Below are 25,822 nucleotides of genomic sequence, written 5' to 3' on the forward strand. Positions count from 1 at the left end.
CAAATTTTAAACTCCTGTATTATAATTTTTTTTTCTACAATTAAAAATGAGTGTAGTTTCTGGTAAGCAAAGTCAAAACTTATTTTCTTCTCAAAACAACTGTAACGATTTTTTAAAAAATAAATAAATGTTTCATTGTTAACATTATAATATTACATTATTCATCTTGGAAAAATCCAGGAAGTAAAATTTGCTGATTGAAAATGAGGTCTGTCAAAGCAATATTTCTGTAAAACTACTGTATTGATTTTGTTCGTATTTCATAAGGATATATTCATTAATAACTGTGCAATTATTAATGACTAGGGCTCGGAAGTTGAAGACCTAAAAATTGCCTAAAAAGGACCTATAAAAAAACCTAAAAACATCAACAAAAAAAAAGGACCTAAAAACTGGAAAAACGGACGTAAAAATAAGACCAAATTTAATTAGAATTACATATTTAATGAATATAATGCACTAGAAATACAAGCTTCTGGTAGGTTAACGGTCTGTCCTTTCACAATCTGAAGTACAAACTAAAATAAGAAAACTTAACCAGCTTCAGCCTCCTTGCTGGAAGACATTGTTACGCCTCCTTATCAGACTTGTGATTGTTTCAGATCTGATCTTATCAGTCCAGTCGTTGCAGAATGTCTTATCTTTTGAATTTTCTTTAATGAAGAAAAGATGTTTAATAGGTGGTGGTGATTCGAGTTGATGGCCAGTAAATTTATTGTCGAAAGATGTCAAAAAAAGACGTTAAGACGTATAAAAAGCTTTAAAAAAGACCAATAAAAAAAAAACGCCGAAAATTTTCTGACTTACAGTGACCCAAAATGAACATGTATTATGTTAAGCCTCGTCTTTGGGCACTCGTAATAAAGAGGATTTTTCCCCAACTTCCGGGCTCTATTAATGACCTTCATAATTTATTGCTGTCAAGAAATCGACAAAGTGTAATTGCTGGTAAAGGAGGCTTTGTTCAGACGATTTTGTCAGAATTGTTCTAACGCTTTTCTTTATATTTCATTAACAGTTGTGATGTGGTATGTTTCTAATTCTGTTGTTTTCAAAGTGAATTTAGTTGCAGTCCACACGTATGATTATAGAACTGAATTTATCGGGACTCCCTCCTCTCACTTTTTTTCTTTGAACATACGTCCATTAACTTGTACTACTTGTTACAATTTATGATAGGTAATTAAGTTCGAGAGATATTTAGAAAGTAAATTCCATTTCCAAATATAGCTGCTGCAGCTTCCATTCCGATTACATAGTCTTGTTTAATAAAAAAATAAAAATTAAAAATAGTTACTCATCTTTCGTTGAAAAGCCTTGTATTCTTACCAACAGTAGGAATTAAATCAAGATTGGTGGCCAAGATTTTTTTTTTTTTTTTTTTTTTTTTAACAAGACTGTAATGTGTGCCGAGTAATTTGATTCGTAAACATGGTATTGATGCCAATTTGAGACTTGCAAGCAGAGCGTACGCATCATAGTGTGTTTAAGAAAATCGAAAAGCCCTATATGCGAAATACGGTCTATGGCCCGGTAATTGAATGTAAGAAACGTTAAGCAGGCTGGAATTCATGTGAGATTTGTGAAGCTTATTGAACATACGTGAACTGTAAATAAAGCACTGGCAACATAGTATAGGCATGTTATTCAACTTACATTGACGATCATGTTACAGGCCTTCGCTATAATCTGCGTTGTCCTGCACTGTTTCCCAAATCCATGATAGACTTTATATGTTGTTTTGGTTTATCTCAACGATGGGCTGCCCTACGCCACGTAGTACGAACAAATTTTCTGGAAATCTTGTCTGCTGCGTTGATCTGCAAATATTGCATGAGTAAGGATAACACTCTCTTAATCATGCACCACTATCAGAGCACCTTCATCCGTACTGACTTTCTGTCATAATGCTTTTGATTACGGTGCCATTCATGCAATTGACGCTTTAATTTGGGCTTGTGGCTTTAATTGTGGCCAGGTCTCGTCGATCGCAGCAATACGTTGCAAATTCATTCCTTTCGATACAATATTTCTCCAGATAAAGGACAGCTCTACGTGCTATTTCCACACTCCCGTAATGTGATGGAAAACCCAGCATGCCACGATTTTCCTCATATGCAATGTTTTCTTCAGAATTCTCCACACACTTTGATGATTATAACTTCTGCGGATACCTGCCTGACTATCCAGTGACGTTCACTTTCAGACTTTTTCTAATTCCATCTGCGTCTCCGTAACGAGTGTACGACCGCTATGGGCCCAATCTGCTGTATTTCTTAGCTTCGCAGGACTTTTACCAGGTGCCACTTAAATTTTTATCTAAAACCGCTGTTCAAGTTTCGTAAACACACTTTCTCAGGGTACCTCACGTAAGATTGGCCACTTACCCACTCAGTGCACACCTGGACAATGATTCGAACTACCAATGTCAAGATCTTTGTTACACACAAGCAATAGTATACTTACTTTCCAATGGTGTTGTCAGTACTTAATTTACAACTCACGTACAGTGAATGATTCAGTAGTAGGTGTGCGAGAATGTCATGATAAGAAACAGAGTGGGCCAACACTTTAGTCTTTCCTACATTTTTGTACAATGTACAATGAAGGGACAAAAGCCTGGTGCCCGTTATGGTAAGTGCTTCATCATTTTTATCTGCCATTTGCGTGGATACAACATAATGACGTATTAATTGCATCAAAATCTTTGTTTTGTAAAGAATTTTAAACGATGCATTACTGAACCCTTTTGGTATATAAAATTGTTGTCTCTTGCCCACTTTCTCTAAATATGTAGATAATTTTCTAATCCATGCATTATTTTGCTTATCCGTCATTTTGGACAGAACAGCGCTTAAATGCATTAAATGTTCTATTTGCAATTACGTCTCAAGTTATATATCACTTGTTCCTTTTTGCCGTTTGAATTGTCCCTTGGCCATCTACCGCCTTTGACAATGCCACTAGTCGAACTTGGTAGTTCAAATTTTATACATTATGTTGGTCATTCTGTACTCACCTAGAAGCTTTCTACCATAAATCTCCTACTGTGTCTTTTCAGTGATAACATCGAATGGGCAGATCAGAGGTCTGCTGCTGTTGTAAAAGGGCATCGCGAGTTCCATCAATATGTTCTGAGCATGGCACTCCAATTGATTCAGCGAGCAAAGGGGTGTAAAGCAGATGATTTCAAGATTTCCTTATGCACCTTTAAATTTTGTTGCGACTTCGGATCGTAAGTATTTACTAAGTTTGATTAAAACGCAGTATAAGTGCATTTTCAAGTTTATTCAATATACACTGAATTTGTGAAAACTGTTCTACTGTGTACGAAACTTATGTGGTCTACTTTGTAGCAGAAACAGAAATTTTTACAAATATTCTCAAATTTCTTTCATACAGGGACATGCTGTAAAGTATGCTTCCTATGATGATTAAAAATGATAACTTTTAATTTAACATCCTACAGTTATGCCCTTTAGGCTAAAAGAGAGAGAATATTAATGAAAGTGAATGGTTGTGAAATTAAATGTAGTGTTCTCCCACCGAGAAACGAAACCCTGATCACGTACATCGAAGGCACACGAGCTAGCCACTGGGCCAGTGAGTAGGGCTTGCATATAGTACATTTAAAGTATTAGAAGTATTACGGTTGACAGAATTTTTCCCATGTTCGAACGCCAAAGAAAAATGTGGGTATGAAGAATAAAATAGAATTTCCCAGTAAAATGGCAACATTATTAAAGTAAAGGTACATCGTAAAGATGTTCCGCATCGAGAATTTCGCATACATGCATACGCATATTCTTACCATGGAAAAATTGTGAGTAGGAATCAAACTCAGATAATTACAATTAACATAAATTATTTAATATAAAACTAATTTATATTATACATACACATAGCAGGTTTTAGGCACACGAAAATATCACTCATATAAAAATACTATACAACATATAAAGAAAACTCGGCTTCTCGGCAAAAATTGATGAGCGAGGCTAATGCATGTTGTTTCTAATTAATACCGAGCTGCACAGTAATTTGCAGATCGGCTCACCCTTACCAACCTGCAGCGTTTAACCCAGAGCTTTTTCTCTAAAAATTGTACTAACAAATACCTCAATTATTTCAGTTTTAGTCACGCGTCGTCTGCAGGTGGTTACTTTTGTCCAAGCACCTAGCAACTACCAGCTTGGGACCGGCTGAAACTGGACGTTCTCACGGTCTAATAGAGAAATGAGAACAATGCTCTATTGTCTGTATGAATAAAGAAAATTGGGAAAAACTCACTGAATAAAAATTATTTCAATGAACAGAAAATTGTCCCAATAAGCCAATTTCACTAAAATAAAAAGTAATGTAAAGTATAACAAACGTAAAAATATATCTATTATAAAGACAAGCTACTATTTGTTGAGTAACGTGTTACACTTTTTTCCATGTAATGTCATATATTTTCTTTCTTTTTCATTATTGCACTTGTTTATCAGGGTTCCCATTTGTCCTGGAAAACCTGGAAATGTCCTTGAATTGATTTTGTCCTGGAAATGTCCTTAAAAATGCATTTGTCCTTGAAATTTACAGAAATACTGAATGTCAGATATTTCATAATTATAATGAAGATTTTAATTGATTGCTATTTTTGTTGCTATTCCTGATTTTGTGCTGAATAATAATTTGTCATGGTCCTTCATGTGTGGGTGCTTGGTGGGCTTTCTTTCTCCCAACAGAGTGGTTGGCTGGGAGAACTTTTCTCGTCTTCTTTCATCCACTAGTCTGTCAATCCATTCTTAGATGTTGTCTTCACTACCACTATCCTCCAGAAACTGTGTTTTGTACCAATATCAGTCCTCCATAGATTGGTGTATGATAACATTTCCCATAAAGACCTTACTTCAATCAACATCACAAAATAAATGCTACATCATGTCTTCCATGCAAGGCAGCGCTATATGGCAAAACTGGAGAAAATAAGGACTGTTGAAAAAGAAAGTCAAGTGCAGAGGAAGAAGAAAGAGATAAGTGAAAATATACAGCAGCTGCAGAGAAAGAAAAGGAGATTGATGGAAACAAGTAAAATTTGGAGACTGAAGCAAACCAGCTTGCACATGAAGCAGAGCAGGAGATCTTGCTTTACTTTATTGACAAAGTCAAATGCTATCCGTAGAGCAGCTTCAGTAAAGAAAAAGATTATATCTATAGATGAGGAAATCACACAACTCCATGCTTAGTTGAAAAACTTGTAATATAGTTCGTTTTTTCCCTAATTATATCTGTCACACTATGAAGATGTTATGTACGAAAAATAGATTTTTGTTGTTTGTAAATTTGTTCGGTGCACAATTAAAATAACATGTAGAAAGATGAAAATACATGTGATGGATGTGGCTGGATCGGGTGGCTATAAAGAGAGTTGGGAGACCACACAAAAAAGCATATTACGCTCCGCTTTGTGTATTTAATTATTGTGTATTAATACTGTATGTGCATTAATATTCACTGCATAAGTTACTGTACTTTTCATTTCACTGTTGTGAGATTTGAACCTACAGTAGCAATCCTGTTATACCTTCCTGTGTCGAAGTCCTGGAAACGTCCTGGATTTTTTTTTTTTTTTTTTTTTTTTTTTTTTTTTTTTTTTTTTGAGGAGAGAGAGTGGGAACCCTGGTTTGTAATATGTTTGTTTTAAACATCACGCTCAAATAAAGCATAAAATAATAAAAATATAAGTGATAGGAAAGCTTGCAAATCATTGTAAATTTACAAATCAACTTTAAGAAACTGTTTTCAACATGACACTCATACAGCATGAAAACCAATGGAAGAAAATGAAAAACTTTATAGCAGCTTACTTTCCTGGTGTGACACAAAACATTGAAATTTATAGTCACGTGCACATATGAAAGCCCTTTCATTGATAATTTTTAAAATAATAATAATAATGTTGGGAACTTACCAAGTGTGCAAATAGGAGGATTCTGTTCTTGAACTCTGAAGATACTTGAAAAATTTATATACTTTACTTTAAATAATTCAACGGAAAATGATTAATGAAGCATAACTAAATTAAAACTAAAAACTCTGTCAAATCTCGAATAAGGTCAGTTGAACAAACGATGAGAAAATTTAGCTAAATTCTCAGTCAGTCGAAGAATCTCAAGATGATTGAACTCTGAACCCCGTCCACTAAAGATTCGCGTGTGTAACGGTATTGTGTAATTTTTATATAATAACTTGTATTTACGGGCAAAATGTGCTTTTAAAATATGCACAAGCTGTTCAAAAGGAAGAAGAAAACATAAAGAGAAATAGATGTAACTTCTTTTCTGTTATTATGATTGATGTTTTGTTGCGATAGTGATATGACATGTTTTGTAAGTCGCCTAGCAGCGAAAAACATATGATATATATATAGAGAAGCCATCTTGTGATATATATACATGTACAATGTTTAAAAGTGTGCAAATGTTTAATTTATGTACTACAATAAAAAAGGTAATATGTAAATGATGTGTTTAGATGGATTTTGATAAAACAGTAACCTAAATTATATAAATATACGGACTGAGGGCTATAACGACATATAAAATATGCAAAACAAGCATTAAGCTAATTACAAACTGGTGTTTTTCGTAGTAATACACATTTAGTGGTCGTTATACGTGCTAGCCACTAGACTAGCGGGGAAGTCGGAGTAGCAAGTTGAATAAAATGGGCACCGCTATACGACTTTGTTACGGAAAGCAGTACACGAAGCTAGTGTAATACATCGACTGTACGCAACAAAAGATTGTAACTTTCTTTCCAAACAAGTTCTATTGCAAAATAAATTTTAACACGTACAGAGAATACTCCCAGGGTGTAGCGATATTCCGTGCGTTCGATTTCAAGTTTCAAATTATCTTATATGTGATATTTGTATAGTATTTCCATTTTACCCTCACAACCCGTTACTTTCACACTTCATCATCGGAAAACAACATCGAATTGGTTTGAAATACAAGAAATTACAAATAAGATTCTGAGGTAAGTGGGAGAGTTTATTCCTTAAATATTTGTTTCCTCCCTGTATTGTCAGGTTCTGTGGACAGTATGGTCCACGAGAGATAGTGTGAATGCTATGATCAACATTTAATTATTATTATTATTATTACTATTATTATTATTATTATTATTATTATTATTATTATTATTTATTATTATTATTATTATTATTATTATTATTATTATTATTATTATTATTATTATTATTATTATTATTATTATTATTATTCAATAGAAAATAATTTAGTTGATTGTTTCGTTTCAGCGCCTTATATAAATATTGTATTTTGAAGTTGATGGAATTGCAAGCATATGATGGATCAACTGCACTATACGCTGTGGAATGCTTTTCTGATTTATTGATTGTCGTTTGGTCTCATTATCGGGCGTTGTTTTCCAAATTTCTTGAATTAGTGGGTAAGTTTTTAACTTTAAAAATAAATTTATATTCATGTTGAAGTATACTATGCACAGTAACATTTAGAAGTAAACTTCGACCATATTATTTTTTTGATTTGGTGATAAATTATCCAAGTGTGTGTCAATCATCAGGCCACAGGTCATACCAGACTTCGAAATCATACAAGATCGTAGCTGTTTCTTTTGAAATAACACCTTTGCAAGACATTTGTTGTAAAAATAATAATAATAATAATAATAATAATAATAATAATAATAATAAATAAAATAAAATAAAATAAAAAGTGTAAGAGTTTGGCCATCTATGCACTTTGACATCATCAAACACTGTGAATACACAGGTAGTGACAGATTTAATATAAGAGCTGTAACATAATATAAATCTGTCCCTACCTGTGTATTCATAGTGTCTGATAAAGCCAAAGTGGATAGTTGGCGAAACTGTTACACGTTAATATTTTTTAAAATAAACATATTATTTTGCGGAGCGAGTAGTTTAAATCAGATCTGTTAAAAGCAAAGCTTGTTCATTGAAAAATATTATGCCTCTGCAGTGCAAATTTCGAATTATCTCTAATTTATTTCATTGATTGTGATCTTGTGATTAAATATTATATTCTAGTGTCTAATAGGTGGAGGCTCCTTTATATGTAATATAATATAAGTTAGTAGAAATAAGTAATTCCAGTAATTCAAAGATTAATCATCATTAAATTAAAATTACGCGAGTGGATTTTTTCCTTGTGCTTGTATCAGAATTCTCTATACCCCACATATATAAACGACGTTTTTCAATCTTACTATACGCAGGCTTTGAACTGCTCTAGATTTTTCACCAAATGTAAAATGTGTAATATTCAACGATATTTAATTATCCTCAAAGAAAAAAATCCATATACTGTAACAGAAATTTTCCCTTTAGTCACTTTATTTTCTGTACGTATAAGCATTTGTTTGAGAGTTACCAGCAGGAGAGGTTAGTACGAATAATTAATTAAACCTCTTGTACAAAATAACAGAATTACAAATAAAAACTTAAATCGAGAGAAACTTCGGATTAAATTTTAAAAAAATAACCTACCATGGAATTGCGCTATCACATATACTCGTACTTGAAATTAGAAAGATGTGCAATTTATTGCAGAGAATTTCACGTATTTTTGTTTTGAGTATTTCGTACACATTTTAGTTGCAATATGAATATTCAGGCAATATGTACGAGGCGCATCAAAAAAAAGTACTAATATTTTTACGCGGGGTAGCAACACTGATGAAGTTGAGCATGTGCAGGGACATGGCCTAATATTCTGTACTTGCAACATAGATAGAATCGTCCGAGTGGAGTTGCGTAAATGCTAGTAGCAGTAAGGTGAAATGGCTCTCGTAATATAAAATCCTGCCAAAAATAAAGTGAGATCGGTCATACGATTTCTGAACGCCAAAGGACAGAATGTAGCTGACATCCTTCGGGAATTGTATACCATTTACGAACCGACTGTCATGAGTCAAGTAAAAGTTAGGTAACGGTGCCTATTTCGAGAAGGGCGTTCAAATGTTCATGACGATGAGCGTGGCGGGAGTTCTAGAGATCAGACGGATGATCTGGTGGAACATGTTAACGAGATTGTGCGATCCAATCGCCAGTTAACAATAACTAATCTCCGAAAAGTTTTCAGAAGTGTCTGCGAAAACAGTGCATCGTATTGTGACTAATAAGTTAACTGTGTGTGAAGTGGGTGCCTAAAATGCTGACAGATACAAAGAGCAAAGAATGACAGCTGCACGTGATTTTTTGGCCAACTGGGAAGAAAATGAAAATGACCTCTTCTATCCTATAATGACGGGGGATAAAATCTCGCACGTCACTAAGAAGTCGAAGCAGCGGACAATGCAATAGCGGCACTCCGAGCCTCCTAAAGTGAAGAAATTCAAGCAAATACCATCAATTCAAAAAATCATGACAACCGTGATTTGGGAACAAAAAATTTCTTGTGAAATTCTTGAAACCAGTTCGAACAATCACAGCAGATGTGTATCGCCAAACACTGAATAATCTACGACGTACCATCCAAGATCGGCAAAGAGGAAACCTACATTCTGGGATTATTGTGATCCATGACAATGCTCGTCCACGCACGGCTGCTCGTACTGTTGAAGCAATTCAAAGAGTTTGGTGGAAACCATTCAATCTTCCCCTTTGCATCCTATACCTTGCCCCCAGCGATTCTCTCTATCTTCACCTGAAAAAGCAGCTTCCATAAGCATTTCAACGACAGTGAAGTGCTCAAGACACCAATTCTGGACTGGTTACACTCTCAGGCGGCAGATTTTTACACAGAGGGTATACGGGAATTTGAGCCCGCTACCAGAAATGTCTGGAGGCTCATGGTGACTACATATTTGAAAAATAACGAAAGTATGTACTTGTATATCAATCACTTCCTCTTCTATCATATTCTTTCTTTTTTTAACTTTTTTCATGTGCCTCGTATATAAATTAATGACCAAATGGCCATATAACGAGGGTTTCTGTTACCACGGTATGACGCGTCCAGTGTATGAATCGAGAAAAATGCCTCTATATATGGAAGCTAGCTGTAAGTATAATTGAAAAGCTGTCATGGGGAGACGAAAAGGGGTGGTTCTCCTGCTTGAGGATTTATCGTTAGACTAACAATTTTATCCTTTAGAAAGAAGTACTTGTTCAGAAACGTTCACAGAAACCTCCAACCAGGACTGGTAACTTTGCATGACCGCATCAAAGTAAAGTGTACATAAAAGTTGAAACATGGAACATAAGAAGTGTTTATAAAGCAGGCGCAATAAAATCTGTGAGTTAAACGAGTGCGTTAACTGGTAGGAGCTCAGCTCAGAAAGTTAGATGCGAAGGAAAGGGAGCATTACAGGCCGGAAATTTCACTTTGTTCAGAGGAAGGGAAGAATAGGACTTGTTCACGAAGTTCTATACAGTATAGCCTCGTTAGGCTTTTGCTTGGCAAGTTGTTCTCGGCACTGAAATTACAAATTTCGTTGTCGATTTTCGGATGTCAGTAGAGCTTGATATCGTTTGAGATTTTCTGTTTCTGGCCGAATGAAGTGATGAATGTTTGAGTATATGGCTCTGTTTTTCACATTTATGTGTTTGGTGTATATAACATTTAAACCCGGTATAATTTGAATCAGTAAGGATCGAGAAATTGAGATATTAGGCAAATTACTCAGTTTGTACTCCCTGTATTCTCAGTTTGGCTAAAAGTGTCAAAAATTGCCGAAGCACTTTTCATTATATTGAGACGCTAACAAATGCTTCATTACTCGTTTCCCACAGGAGATATGGGGAGTCAATTCAGAACCTTAAAGAACAACAGGATTTGTGTAATTTATTGTTCGAAATGAATTATTATTCATATACATCCATTGTCAAACAGGTCTGTTAAAGATTTTAAATACAGATACTTGCGATGAAAGACGTGAGAAACAACAGATCCCAAGAAATAATGAATGAAATCTGAATACTTGGTATCAGATTTAAGTTTTCGTTTTTCATCTCAGCACCGCGTAATACTAATTTGTTCACTATCAGACTGTCTTTTCCTAGGGTAGTTTTTACTTTGGCAATTCTGTGCAACTGTTAACATCTGAAATCAATGTATTCTGCTTTCAGAATATATCTCAGTGAATATGTATTAACGTTATTATTGTATTCTGATTTTTATGTTTCATATATTTTTAGTAGGTTATAGTACATTATATTTGTAGAATTTCAGTGTAACACGCCGATAATACTGTATATTGTTCCGTCATGGAAAAGATAACTATCTATTTGGGAATAGGTCCCAAGTGGTTGTAAAAGCAAACACTAAAAATATAAAGATAAAGAACAATATGTTTCAAGTGTTGTGCGTGTATATTTATGGTAAGTAAATAAATTTCACATAAACCAAGATATTTGAATGTTAGAAATATTGAAACTTGATTTATTCCTATACTTACGTATATATGGTTACGTCCCTTTTAGTTGATGTGCCAGCAGATGATGGACTTGCGAAGCAATTAGTAGCTCCTATAGAGGTAGTCCAAGAAGCATTGCTCGAAGTACTAGGCGCAGATGAGGAAGAAAATGAGGAACCTAGTAGGAAGCGTGTACCTTTCGTATTACTTACTGTTTTGAGCACACTATGTTCACATATACCTCCAGGAGTTCCTGAATTAAAAAGGGTTTGTATTTATTTAATCGCGTTGTATATGGTAATCTAGAATAGAAGAATTAAGGAATATATTGCAAAAATTCTTATGACGTACTACAGACATTCTAATTACTCTTTCCTTTGAAAGCACACTTTCAAAGTAACTGCTTTCGAGTAAGAATTCTGTTCTATTAATTTCAATAAATAACATTTTTATTTAATTTTGTTATTCAGTAATTAACGAACTTTTAATATTAATTTTGAAGGTGATAAGTGTAGTACGTACCTTGTTGGTTGGGTATTTAAAAGTTTTCCTGAACAGTTTCAACGTCTTATTCCGTGGCTTTTTTCATCAGGTTAAGTCACACGTATAAAGATTGAATCACTTTACAAAAACATCTTGTACTTCTGGTGCAAGGATTCTAAAATTTAAATAGTACGTCTTGATGTACTGATCGTTTTTGTAGAAAATTCTTGCGGAGATTTCTTTAAGATAAGAAATTTAACAATTTTTGTAGAGATGAACAACATATGTCTGTCATAAGGCACTGCTTATTGATTTCTTGAAGTAACTTGATACATAACATTGAGCATCTACGTAAACATAAAAAAGAAGGAAATAATTATTATGTAGTTTTAAGTAATTATTTAAATATAGGTTACCTAGTAATTTTGAATAATTAATTAATTAAGTATAAAAAATGTCAGTCGCAAGTTCGAGTCTTACGTAGAGTATAAGCGCTCGTTTGTCATCATCCTTTTCATTAATTTCATTATCATAATTTATATTTCTAGTGTCTAGTCTATAGGACACAAGTATGCAACGTAAAACTCAAAAGTGAAAAAATTGTCAGTTCATTAAGGTTTATAATTTAAAATTGGAAAAATGCGTATTAATATTTTATGCAATTAGTATCTTCGATGCTATGTGTAAATACTCTATTTTTTATTTCTAGGTTCATGAATGGCAGAAGAAACTTGCTCAGAAAGATATAGAGAATGTAAACATATGTAAAATTGTTTTTTCTCTTTGCCTGACAACTAATCTAAGAACCAGGAGTACCACTCGAATGATGCAAGATGTTGCTATGCAACTTCATTACTTAATTGGAGATATCGAAGAGGTGAAAATTCTTCCTTTATTTTTATGTAATTAGTAGCATTATTTGTTGATAAGACGTGAAGAGATCTTGCTGTGGGATTCGAAAACGTTGGAAATACAACAAATATAGTTCGGTTGATTTGTGAAAGAGTATACTTATTTTTTTTTTTTTTTTAAGGAAATCTTGGCTTAAAAAAAAAGAAAGAAAGAAACCTTTTCGCTTGAATAGTTTTGAAGAAATTAACAACAATCACCTTTGTTTGGTACATTCCTACCTCGAATAAAGTTACAAAGCTCTGAATTAGAGTTTGAGTATTTACGTTTTTTTGATCCTAACTGAATAATCATCAGCAAAAGTTCATATCCACGTATACATTCTTGGTCAATGTGTTTTGTCTTAAGTAGAGATTCAATAAAGCTTCTTTTTCCTGTAGTTATATATACTTGCCTTTTTTTCCCGAGATATATATACTGCTTTGTCGGGTCTTTTTTGACTTTTTTTGAATTGCTTATAAAATTACCAAATTGCTTTTGAAGAAAATTCTATAGTTGAAAATTCGACTTTACAACATACAGTACTTATGAGTCCTAGGTTCAATTGGAAATGGCAACGTTAATTGGTTCCTAAAATTAGCACTACCTTGTTTAGCCATTAAATTAAGTTACGCAGCTCAACTTGCCCTTCGTGTTGTTTTGTTTCCCTAACAACATTAGTAGTCCATGAAAGTTATACATCTTTTCCTTTGGGTATTCTGAATATTCTAAATCAACGTTTCCCAACCGGTATGCCGTGAATGGGCCGCTGGTGTGCCGCGAGGAATCGAAACAAAATTATTAATTTTATAGCAATCAAATTGCAAAACGTAGGGAAAAATGTATATTTGTATTTCACATGACTATGAACCTCCACTATGAATCTACAATTTTAAGTTTGATACCGAGTTACTGTTCTGTACATTTCTAATGTTGAAAAAAGTATTTGTTATAATTGTTATGACCATTATTGCTTCTTTATTGTTGCAGACTATTTCGTAACTTGAAAATTTAAAATATCATTCGATTCTTTCCACAGAATACCTACATTTGTGTTTTAAAAGTAAAAGAGATTTGTTTGTTCGTTCGTTATTTAGTGATCTTCCTTCTTAGTAAAAGGTTGGATACATTTTTTAAAAAGAAAGCGTATTTTTAAAAACATAAGTCCAATATTTCATTGCAATTGTTTTCTATTTCTAATTAGAATGAAAAATAAGCATGATTTACCAAGGGGGAAAAAACAGTGAAAGAGCTTTCTCCTCTGTGAGGAGATCAATAATCACAGAAAAAATGCCACTGTGTTTTATATTTACAAATAATAATGCTTATAAGTGTGCCGCGAGAATCCAAAGTGTGCCACAAGTTGAAAAAGGTTGGGAAACGCTGTTCTAAATCGAAACTTGCAAACAAAAGAAAATACTATGGAATAAACAAACAAACACAAAATTATACGTTGTTTTGGTATTAAAAAGATAGGTTTAATATGACCAATGAACGGAAACAGTTCCTGTCGAGATACCAAGAGTCAAGGAGAGACCTAAGAAACGTCCCCATGTAATGTAGTGTAACAAAATTAACAAGCATACATACGTATATTCATTTATTTCTTGAAATGGTAGAATTGTCGGGTCTGGCAAGTTAGTATGGTTTCACCACAAAGAATGTAGGTTATTTTGTTAATCAAGCACCCAGGAACATGAAGTAATATATTATTGCTGTATATAATAATATTTGCTTTTAGCAGTTTGTTATCTTCGATTTTCCTTATAGCGAACTCCAAAACAAAGTTGAATAATAATGGCGATAACGCATCTCCCTGTTTCAGGCTATTGTTAACGTGAAAGCTCGTGAACAAGAATTTTTCTACTCAGACTTCACTTTGGTATTCATTTAAACATGTGTTGATTAATCTAACTAGCTTTCTCGGTATTCCAAATTCTGCAAGATTGTCGTATAATGTCTTTCTCCTAACTGAGTCATAGGCCGTTCTAAAATCAATAAATAATTAATTTACCGAAGTATCCTGTTCCCATTTCTCTTCGAGTATTTGTCAAATGATAAATATCTGGTCGATAGTTGATTGATTTTGCCTAAGTCCGCACTAAAAATCTCCAATTATTTTATCTGTGTATGGAGTCAAACTTATTAACAGAATGTTTGAAAGGATTTTATAGGATATTGGCAGATGACATACAGTCAGTTTTGTTACGTTGTTAATTTGAACAATTATTGATTCTTTCCACTCTTGTGGCAATTCCTCCTTGTTCCATATAAGGAGAATGAATTTGTGTATCTTGTTCCACAATTTTTCCCCTCCAGCTAAAATTAATTCAGCCAAAATTTCGTCCTATTATTTGGTAAGTTGCAGTTTCTCAAGAATTTTCATATATATCGTATAATGGATTTTCTCTGAATTAATGTTTGTACTTTTTTTTTTCGTTATAGAAAGAGAGATACACAGAAAGAAAATTTTCGATGGCAGTTATAAAAGAAAATACGAAGTTGCCAGCATTAGTTATATTATGTGAAAAGGTGGAGTCAGTTTTGGACGATGTAGATTGGATGATTGGACGCCTTCAGGCTGAATACAAAATGATGCCATTCCAAACTAGGGTGACACAAGAAGAACGTAAGTAAACATCAAAATAAAGTACATCAGCAACGGCTTTTATATAAAACATTCAAAACTGACCAGGTGTAAATTATCGAATTTGAAAGAATTACATATCTGATGATGTGAATTGAATTGATGAAACCTCTTATGATCATCAGTATAGTTTTGTTTATGTTTATTGTATAAGTTTTCAGGATTTAATTATTGCAGTAATGCACAGTATTTTTCTCTAAACATATTAATTTAATAAAATAATCTGTATACGTTATATATTGAATGATATACAGTTAGTTAATGGGATTCAGTTCCTAAGCCATCGTTGTTCTTTAACCTATTGATTTATATAGAGATTATTTTTATGGTTTCTTTGAAATGAACCGGAATTTGAATGATGTAAATTTGCTGATTTCTTTTATGTAAATTTAATGTAACTTCAATTAAATTTGATTGTAGAATTAGATATAACAAAATTCAATATTCACGAAGTAAGGAACATTCAGATAAATTTGAAGAAGAAATCAATAAAATAAAGCCATTAAAATTTCAGTTCATTTCAAAGAAACCAGAAAAATAACCACCCTAACACATCACTGGGCTAATAAACCAAAGATGGCGCAGGAATTTAAACTGTTAAAATAAAAATATAACACTGTTAAAATAGAAATATAACAACAAATTGAATAATTATACGATATTAAAGCAATGAAAAGAATAAATCAATATACTATATTTATTGCATAAAATTCTTTAAATGTATGTATGTCTTAATATTAATTTTTTTCTTAATTCTCGAAAGTAAACTTCATGGATAAGATTGTTTACGATCTGTATTTTCTGTCCGTGTAGAATATCCATCTAACGAGTTAATTTTATTTACATATCTTTTAAGGAGGTTTGTGTGCGCCTTCATTTTATAGTTTTCAATTGAGAAAAGGAAAAATAATCAGAATTGGGCGCGTACCGGTCTAGTACTTGGAAGAAAATATGAAATAAACCAGTCACTTTCTTTCAAAAATTTTGTTTATCATATCGTAATTGACTGCAGGTGTATGATGTAATTATTGACTGTTGGTCAGTTGGCTCTGTGATTAATAGCAGGGTTGTGAATTAGCGCGCTCATTTGAACTAGCTCACTTTAGTACGCTCGTTTTTCGTGAGTTTTATCATGAGCTAACTGGTTTTGAAAATGTGAGCGTTGAGTTGAGTTTAACTCGAAATATAGGTAAGTTTGAGCGAAAACTACGCCCAAATTCACGCTCAATTCCGATTATTGTTATTTTCACAAAATGTTGTAATCGGCCATATTGTAAGTTTTCTTGTCCGATTTCTAAGAAGGAATTTGATATTAGTGTCATTAAACAAGTGACGCACGTTCAGGATGAATAGCGCTAGAAATAGCTCTTTAAGGCAACAGGTAGTACATTTTAGAATCTCGTTTAGCTAGAATTTATCAATAAATTGATGTGTGTGTATCACGTTTGTGCAAAAACAGGATAATTATTGTGATGCAAAAAAAGAAGAAGTATCTTGGCTTGTTTATAATAGAACCTTCACGTTTAAGGAAACGAAGAAAAATGGAAACATTGTTGTACTAAGTTGTAAACTTTGTATTGCGAAAATAATTTCCGTGTCACCGACTTCACCATTGAATACGTATCGTCATATTGAGATTAATTTTAAATAGCTTTATCAGGGTGTCTCTGCCTAGCGGTCACGAAAGTCATGAAAAAGTCACGAAATCAGAAAACGGTCATGAAAGTCAAGAAAAAGTCACGAAATTAGTTTTAGGATCACGATTTTTTTTATCTGTACCAACATAAGTACAGACTGAAAAATTTTATTGTATAAAATGTCAAAATTCACCACCAAAAAATGTCTGTTGTCGGCTTTAGACGCTACCAAATCGCAAGAAAAACACGCTTCTATCGCATGCATGAAAATTCGGCCTAATTCACATTCAAATTCGCTCTTGAGACTATCCTTCAGCTGGCATCATTGAGCAGTGGCGATGTAAATCGCATCGCATCGCCGAAATCACGTACGCATCTAACCAGTGTATTCAACTGTGAGAAAATACCAACCTTTTATCGCTTCAAGGAACAGCCTTTGAAAGTAGAGATAAGATAAAGATAAGTGCTAAAGAATATAGGTACTGCTATTAGTTTTTGAATGTTACGAAATTTTATGGTTTGGTAAAAAAAAAAAAAAAAAAAAAGAAAAAAAAGTCACGAAATTTTATTTTGGAATTTTAGTAGACATCCTGGTTATATATAATTTTATTAACTTATTTCTGATCTGCTTTGTGGTATTTCTAATAATAGCCTGCTAGCTTCAGTAAAGAGCTTAGCTGAGTATCATTGAATGTTTCAGTTTGCAACTAGTTACCTGCAAATGACGGCAGAATCTTATAATAATTTCGAATATCGAATAACTCTAATTTAAAATAAAAGTTGCATATATATGCCACGAACTGCTTTTAACGCTTGGATATTGATGATCTGTTAGTAATTTTTTTTAATTCCTCTTATTGATAAAAGTGTAGGAACTTCTAATGAAAGCTGTGACATTTTTAAAAAATAAGATTGTATCATAAGGATTCTCATAATAACTTTGAAGAAGTTACAGTTCACATTTTCGCTAACCCATCTGTAAGCATCTCATAGTGATAATAATTAGTAAGAGGTGGAACTAATATGACATTGAAACAGTTTTTTAAGAAGTTTAAACAGTGCTTTTTCTTTCTTTCTTATAAAGCAGTTCTTAAACCTTTTTTCGAGATAATTTTCTAAGTAGGCATAGTAGAGTCATTTAAAGAAAGAAATCATGTGAAAACTATATTGAAATCATGTTTTTGAAAAATGAGTTCAGATTCGTACGGATAATGAGTTTTAAAGATTTCCAGAAGTAATAATTGTTTTGGAAACTTTTCTGTATCGAAATATAATAATATACGATACCACAAACAAATAAATAAAGAATAGGTGCTGTTCCAGAAAATTTTTTAAAATTGTTAGAAAAAGACTTCATTGCTTCATATTATATTTTTTTCTTAACATTTTTCTTCGTAACGTTTCCTCCACTTGATAACTCTGATAGGTTAGTTTAGCGATATTTTGAGGTTAGATGTGTGTTTAATGTTAATAACAGAACTATTTAAAGCCCATAAAATGTATTACACTAGACTCTCTCTAACCCGGCCTTCACTAGACCCACCTCATATCTCTCCTCTGCTGCATGACGTCGCAACAATTTGTCCACGATTATATTTGTTTATATTGTAACTGTTTATAAATACATTCATTGGGCCTACTATTGTGACTTCTTTTTATTGTTGCTTTTAAAGCGGTTGCATGACAAAGCATCCGCTGTCGACCATATTCATTGTGGAAGGCATTTTTCATACTCTACGTACAAGCTCAATGCCTAAGCTTTTCTATTTTTTCTATGATAATATATATCTATTTTTAGATTTAATAAAGTCTAGTATTGTGTGTATTAAACTAAATTTCACTCTCTCCCAATTATCCTCATTCCTCTTTGCAAGGAAATACCAGATTAGAGAGTCTAGCGTACACTGCTCTTTTGGAAGTTTATTTATAATACGAACTTAAGTTGAACATTTGTTCGTGATATTACGCCAATAGCAAAATCATAAAGAGTAATTTCAGTTAACTCTTCGCACGGGGTACATCCTAACAAAATTCAGGCGTTAACTAAATACAGGAGGAAGCTAAACGAAAAAATAATGTAGAAACAAAGATTCCACAAGTAGGCAATTAACATTGGAAGGTATCTACGAGAAAATGTCGAAAGTGAAAGGTTCACAGGGCTGTTATGGAACTGGATAATTAATTCTTTTGAACCGCCTAAGATATCATGTCACAATCGCGCACTAGATTGCTTGATAAGCACTTTAAAATGCAACTATTACTCAAAGTGAATTCAAAATTGTAATTTAATCACGTTGGAATAAGCGTGTCCGGTCTCCGACTTGCATTGTAAGTGCGCCGAATGTGCAGGAGCGGGCACTATTCAAAGTCACATAGACAATACTTTAGACAAATGCATATTCAGTGTCTGCATACACATAATGTGCGGGGTGCTTCTTTTAATTGAGTCATATATGGTGATCAGATTCTACCTTATTGCTTTCGTCGCTTATATAAGTTATTTTTTTCTTAAACGTTCTTCTTTATTTATGCTTTTTTGGTAAAGTAATATATTTTACCGTAAAAAATCCATTTGTATGCTGAATCGTTCTCAGTATACACCATTATAAATACTTTTAGTTATTAAATCATCGGACTATTTTCCTTATGTTGAGCGTCAAGCTGAGCTACCTCAAATAAAAATTTAGCGTGAGCTGAGCGTGCCCCTTCTAAAAAACCGTGAGTTTGAGTTAACTCACTATTTATCCTCTGAGTTTGAGCTTAGCTAAGCTCGTTTCAAAAGTGAGCGTTTACAACCCTGATAAATAGTATATCAATTATGACACTTGCCGAAACCAAATCTAAAAAATGTGTTATCCAACATTAAGTTGTCTTTTTAATCCGAATTCTGCGCTAGAGTTCCTCTTTCTAGAGCTAGCTCGTGGCTTTGATCCTAGTTTCAGTCCCAGTGGGAAGATCTTGAAAACTTCGAACGCATTATGGTGGTTCAGATTCTACCTTAAATTGTAGATCTATATCTCCTATAGCTTCAATGCTGAATAGGGACGCTAACTTCTATAAACAAAGAACAAACCGAACTCTATACTGTTCATCACGTATTTCATATTTCCTGAAAATGTAATAAACGACACAGCACTAAAAGAAGCATTGGTGATATTTTTTTTCTTTCATTCTTATGCCTAGTATTAGATTATATATATTGCTTAGTTATTTAATTGTTTTAATGTGTTTCTTTCTAGGAAGAAATATCTTAAAAAACAGGGAAAGCGATATCTGTAATCACCTAGTGTATGTGTGTACAATCATGAATTATCTCACGTTGATGGCACTACCAACTATTAATGCTGTGGAAGCCGTTCTAAAGCTTTTGGTTCACCACTATAACACACTGTCTAATCTTGTGAAATATTACCTCTCGTACGAGAAACCTAATGAAACTATATTTGCAGGAACTACGTAAGTATTTTTTTTTTTTTTTTTTTTTTTTTTTAATTTTTGAGGTAGAATTAAAATAACAACGTAGTAATCTTAAAAAGTAATTTGTTCTTACTTCAAGGAAAACATACAGTACCATGTTTCTGTACAGTACAAAGCACGTTAGTTATATTTATATTGATTTTAATTTGTAAACTAATTTCGGGTATCAAATAGCGTTAGAACCTATTAAGTTCTTGACCCGAATGTCCACTGTATTGTATTCGAAGATAAATTTTAGACCATTTTACTTAACTGTAAAATGGACAAGTAAGTATTAGAATAGGAGAGGAAATTATAGAGGGGAGTGCAGTGGAAAGGGGAGTTCAACAGGGATGCTGTCTCTCGCCTACATTATTTAATATCTATCTGAGAGAGATAGTGAAAAAGAGTCTCAAAATGAAGACAGCATTTCAGTAGGAGGTAGAATGATTAGACATACATGGTTTACAAATAATATGGCGCTTGTTGCAGAATCTGAAGAGAAAATCAATAAAATGTTATACTTGTGGAAGGGCTGTGAAAAATATGGGATGAAATAAATGTTAGAAAGACAAAAGCTATGGTGATTGAAACGAAGGGATCGGTGTCAAATATAGAAGTAGGAGGGGGGGATAGAATAGGTGACTAGTTTTCGATACCTGGGTAGTATTATTAGTAATAATATGAAATGTGAACGTGAAATAAAAGCAAGAATAGAAATGGCGAAAGAACCTTTAGGAGGAAGAAAATACTATTTTATGGGACCTTGAATAAAGAGTTAAGAAAAAGACTCATAAAATGCTTTGTGTGGATTATTGTACTGTATGTGTCAGAAACGTGGACATTACGCAAAAGTGATGAAAAACAACTGGAAGTTTTCGAAATGTGGGTGTGGAGAAGAATGGAGCGAATTAGCGGAAAACGAATGAGAGGGTGTTAGAAATGGTAGGGGAGAAAAGAACATTTTTAGATATTATTAAGAAGAGAAAGAGAAACTGATTGGGACATTGGCTAAGAAGGAACTATCATGGGGGACGTTTCAGAGGGAAGGGTGAAGGAGATTACAATTAATGAACGATATCAAAACAGAGTCGTACAAGAAAACGAAGAGGTTCGCGGAAGACCGTGGAGCATGGAAGCTTCTCAGTTGCAGCAAGTGATCTGCCAATAATGGCAGAATATCTTTGATGATGATGATGATTACGTAACTAGCTACACTACCCTACTAAGCCAGTAGAAAAAGAGTACCATTCCCTTATGTGCTGATATTTATAGACTTGTACACATGATTCCCTTAGCCTAAAGGGCATAATTATGGGATATTAAACTGAAAGATTTCATTTCATTCCACTTGTACACATGAATATAAAAGGATAATGAATACGTGAAAGACAGAGATAGAGAGATGCTTTGAAATCATACCTTTTACGTGAAGGAAGGTTTAATAAAAGACAGTATAATGTAAGAGTGGCTCTAAATATTTATCTGTGTATAGTAGACCCATAGGTCATGGACCTCTGTCTTTACGAACAAATCGGTTAATAGAAAGTTTTGTAAACTATTTTTCTCTCGAATCACGAACGATATTTCGTGATACGAACACACTCACACACGCCTGACTTACAATCTCGCGTCCTCAGTAGTGCTTTCGCGCATTTGCTGTAAACATTGTCAGTGCTGTATTCAAAAACCTCTCTGTTTGTATCTCTCTTTTTCTCTCTCTCTCTCTCTCTCTTCTCTTTTTCTTGTGGCAGAAAACACTTAAAAATATAAAAACACGCGTACACACGTTTCTGTGACTTGAGCGGATTAATTCTATTTACATTAATTTCAATAGGAAAAATAGCTTCCTTTATCAAGTAATATTACGGAACGTATCAAGTTCGTGACCCGTGGATCCACGTATATGAACTATTTTGTTTGAAATCAAATTTTAACTAATTTATTGAACTATGCTGGCCCACCAAGCCAGTACACAAAGAGATGCAATTGCCAGTCCCATTCCCTTATAATCTTAAAAATGATATACGGAAGTCTGGAAGTAAAGGAATTCATAAGAAATTAAGAATGTGACAATGGTTTCATTAAATAGTTGTTCACTTGCGTACGTTATTAATATTTTGCGGATGTAAGGTTCCATTTTTGCTATACATTTAAGAGACACAACAGAAAGAAAGAAATAGTAAAGTATTGTCAGGTATACGGCTTGGCTTAATATTTCTTAAAATCAGAAAGCATTCTTGAGCATTTGGTCTCATGCTTAATTATCCTTTGCCGTATAGCAATGCAGTTTAGACACAAAATGTTGGGAATCAAAACAGTTTCCATATGTATGGTTATATATGTGTTTGTTATATCATTTGTTTATGTGTGTGTGTTTTAAAGGCAAAATAATACTTCTGCCTTGTCTTTTATTCAGTCATGAATTTACAGTGAGTTTACAGAAGTAAAATGCCATAATGTAGTTAATAAGCATTATAATATAGAGTGGTCAATTTATCTTAATAAGGCTTTGTAACTTTTAAACTAATAAATAGAGAACGCTGAAATTTTGTACCATGTAAATATCGGCAGGGGGACATTGTTTCGCATACTATTTGGTACCACAAGGTTAACAGTGTTGTCAATTCTAAAGTTTATTTTTTTCAAATAGCACTACGTCAGGTTATTACATATTGCAAATCTACGTACAAAACGAAACAGTGTCATAAACATCGAAAAAAAAAATGGAGGCTTCTACAACAGTAATAACAGGTGGAGCAACATATATCCAAAGTACTTCAGTATGAAATGCTACGATCATCGTATAACGTATTTCAAACAAGTAGGAACAAAGCTACAAGGAATTAAAAATTTGATTTTCGTCAAAGAATTTTGTTTCATAAAAGTGCTTAGGTAAATATCACACCTAATTAAGTTCGTGGATTTGAATAGACATAAAGACGTCTGTCTTGTGTTTTCCTGCTGTAGAAGTCATCAAAATTTGAATGTTTGTAACACTGTAGCGTCCTTAAGTTTGCAACACTGAATAATAAAAATGCAACATTGTAAGTTTTCATTTTACATGCAGAACTAAGAAGTGTAATAACCTGACGTAGTACCATTTGAAAAATACTTTATGTTGGGTTGGCAACATCGTAAACCTTGTGGTATCACAGTATGCGAAATAGTGTGCCCCTACCGATATTTGCGTAGTAAAAATTTCAATATTTTCTGTCCTTAATTTTAAAGTTCAAGATACATGGTCCATCATGTGTATCTTCAACAGACACATTTACTTAACGTTTGATTACAAGAGTGGTAGGGTGAACCATTTATCTTAATACGCTGTTGTAACTTTTAAACTAATAGATGTAAAATGCTGAAATTTTTCTCCATGCAAATATCAACAGGGAGACATTACTTGATGATGTACTCTCCGATACTACCGATACAATACTCTCAACCCAGCAGGTTTTTTTTACAACCTTTTCGGTACCTGTGTACACGATCGTGTACATTAGATTCGTAGCATTTTATTCGCACGTTACTTCGATTATGTTCACAATATTTTGGCAGCGGTAGGTACCTAGGTTTATTGCTGAACTAATTTGGCCTGCAGGTGCTACGTTCAGTGGTCTATTATGCGACTACCCTGGCGTTGGCAGCCCGTACGACGCCCCTAATTGTCACAGAGATTTGAGCTATACCTCGTTGGAAAGCTCCAGGGACACAGATTTCAACAAAGTAACTTTTGTGCCACCTGTTCGCAAGACGTGGCCAACCCGTAAAAGAAGAAAGAATTAAAAAAAAAAAAAAACATGTCTTCAAAGTTTGTGTGACTATTGCAATACTGTTATTTGTTGTACCCAAGAAGAAAAAAAGTTTTCACATATACACCAGACATTGGTGACCATTATCCAGAAAATAAAAAGCTTATAATAACAGAGCAAAAACTTCGAAACATCGCACCTACGTGAACCACCCCGTCATCTACCTTAATTTTGTCAGCTCTTGCGACGCCCCTAATTGTCACAGATATGAGCCATACCTCATTGGAAAGCTCAAGGGACGCCAATTCCAACAAGGTAACTTTTGTACCCCTCTTGCATACGACAAATAACAGTGTTGCCATAGCCCCACAAATTTCGAAAAAGTTATTTTTCCCGACTTTTTTGGTTTTCTTTTTCTTTTAGGGGTTGGGCACGGGGGTACAAAAGTTACCTCGTTGGAATCTGTGTCCCATAAGCTTTCCAACGATGTATGGCTTATATCTCTGTAACAATTAGGAACAAGTTCCCTATCCCAAATACTTACGGGGAGGAGGAACTAAAACATCCAAATTCCCCCCCCCCTACCCTTCCACTGCGGTACCCCCGATGTGGATGAAATGCACACCATAGCAAGTTTCATCCTTCTTGAAGAGATAGACACCTAAGTCATTTCTTTAATTTAATTAGGGGTCGAGCTACGGAAGTTAAGTGTTGGTTCATCCCTGATCCGTTAGTCCTGAGTAAATCACAGTAACATAATATGTTCTCCTAAGGTATCTTGAGAATTTTATTTACACAATCGCGTACATTACGTCACTGCATATCCCTTGCGCGCACGGGTCAAACTTGGGGAAATTGAATCATTTTTCATCAATACTGGTTGAAACGAGGGATACTAGAAGTGAAATAATAATATTTCATAATTACTAACATTGGAACTTTTGTGCACAAGCGTTTACATTACGTTACTGCGTATTCCTTGTGCATACAGATCTCAAACTTGGGGAAATCTTATCTTAGGGTCCCAGAATCATTTCCTAGATCGATATTGAAGAGGTTAAATGACACTGCCGTACGTTATTCTACATATTAAATAAAAACTTACAATATCTTACTTGATATTCAATATTGGAAACTAAGGACGCTCTAGTATTACAAACATACAAATATTGGTGACCTCTACAGCAATAATAACGCAAGTTAGATGGACAAGTAAATGCACATCTAAAGTAGAGTACGTTAGTGTCTAATTATATAGTCATGATTTGATGGACTTCGAATGAAAACGAACAAAGCTACAAGCGATTACAAATTTAACTTCTTACAAAAGCCTTTATTTCATAACGCTGCTTAGATAAGTACCTCGTCCAGTCACAGAGATATTTTTTAGTAAATGTAATTATAATGCCGTTTGCAGCAATTTGATATCTCAAACTGTATTGAAGATATGGTATACAGGTAAAGTTTGCAACACTGCTCAAAATTATATAATTGCAAGGACTTATTGCCGTTACACCTATCAAAAGCTATTGTCGGGATAATAG

General features: G+C 33.6%; 1 protein-coding gene across 2 annotated transcripts in view; it reads left to right on the forward strand.

The window, feature by feature from the left end:
• FANCI (Fanconi anemia complementation group I) overlaps positions 1 to 25,822 on the forward strand; it is a 113,383-nt gene that overhangs the window by 70,010 nt on the left and 17,551 nt on the right. For both annotated transcript variants that reach the window (XM_081767508.1, XM_081767504.1), the window contains exons 17-22: positions 3,062 to 3,235; positions 7,310 to 7,461; positions 11,483 to 11,682; positions 12,608 to 12,775; positions 15,232 to 15,415; positions 20,310 to 20,526. In XM_081767508.1, the coding sequence (XP_081623634.1) occupies positions 3,062 to 3,235; positions 7,310 to 7,461; positions 11,483 to 11,682; positions 12,608 to 12,775; positions 15,232 to 15,415; positions 20,310 to 20,526 (1,095 nt within the window). The remainder of the gene's footprint in view (positions 1 to 3,061; positions 3,236 to 7,309; positions 7,462 to 11,482; positions 11,683 to 12,607; positions 12,776 to 15,231; positions 15,416 to 20,309; positions 20,527 to 25,822) is intronic.

The sequence above is a fragment of the Thermobia domestica genome, chromosome 1, assembly GCF_964235325.1.
Source record: "Thermobia domestica chromosome 1, izTheDome1.hap1.1, whole genome shotgun sequence".
In the NCBI taxonomy this organism is placed as follows: Eukaryota; Metazoa; Arthropoda; class Insecta; order Zygentoma; family Lepismatidae; genus Thermobia; species Thermobia domestica.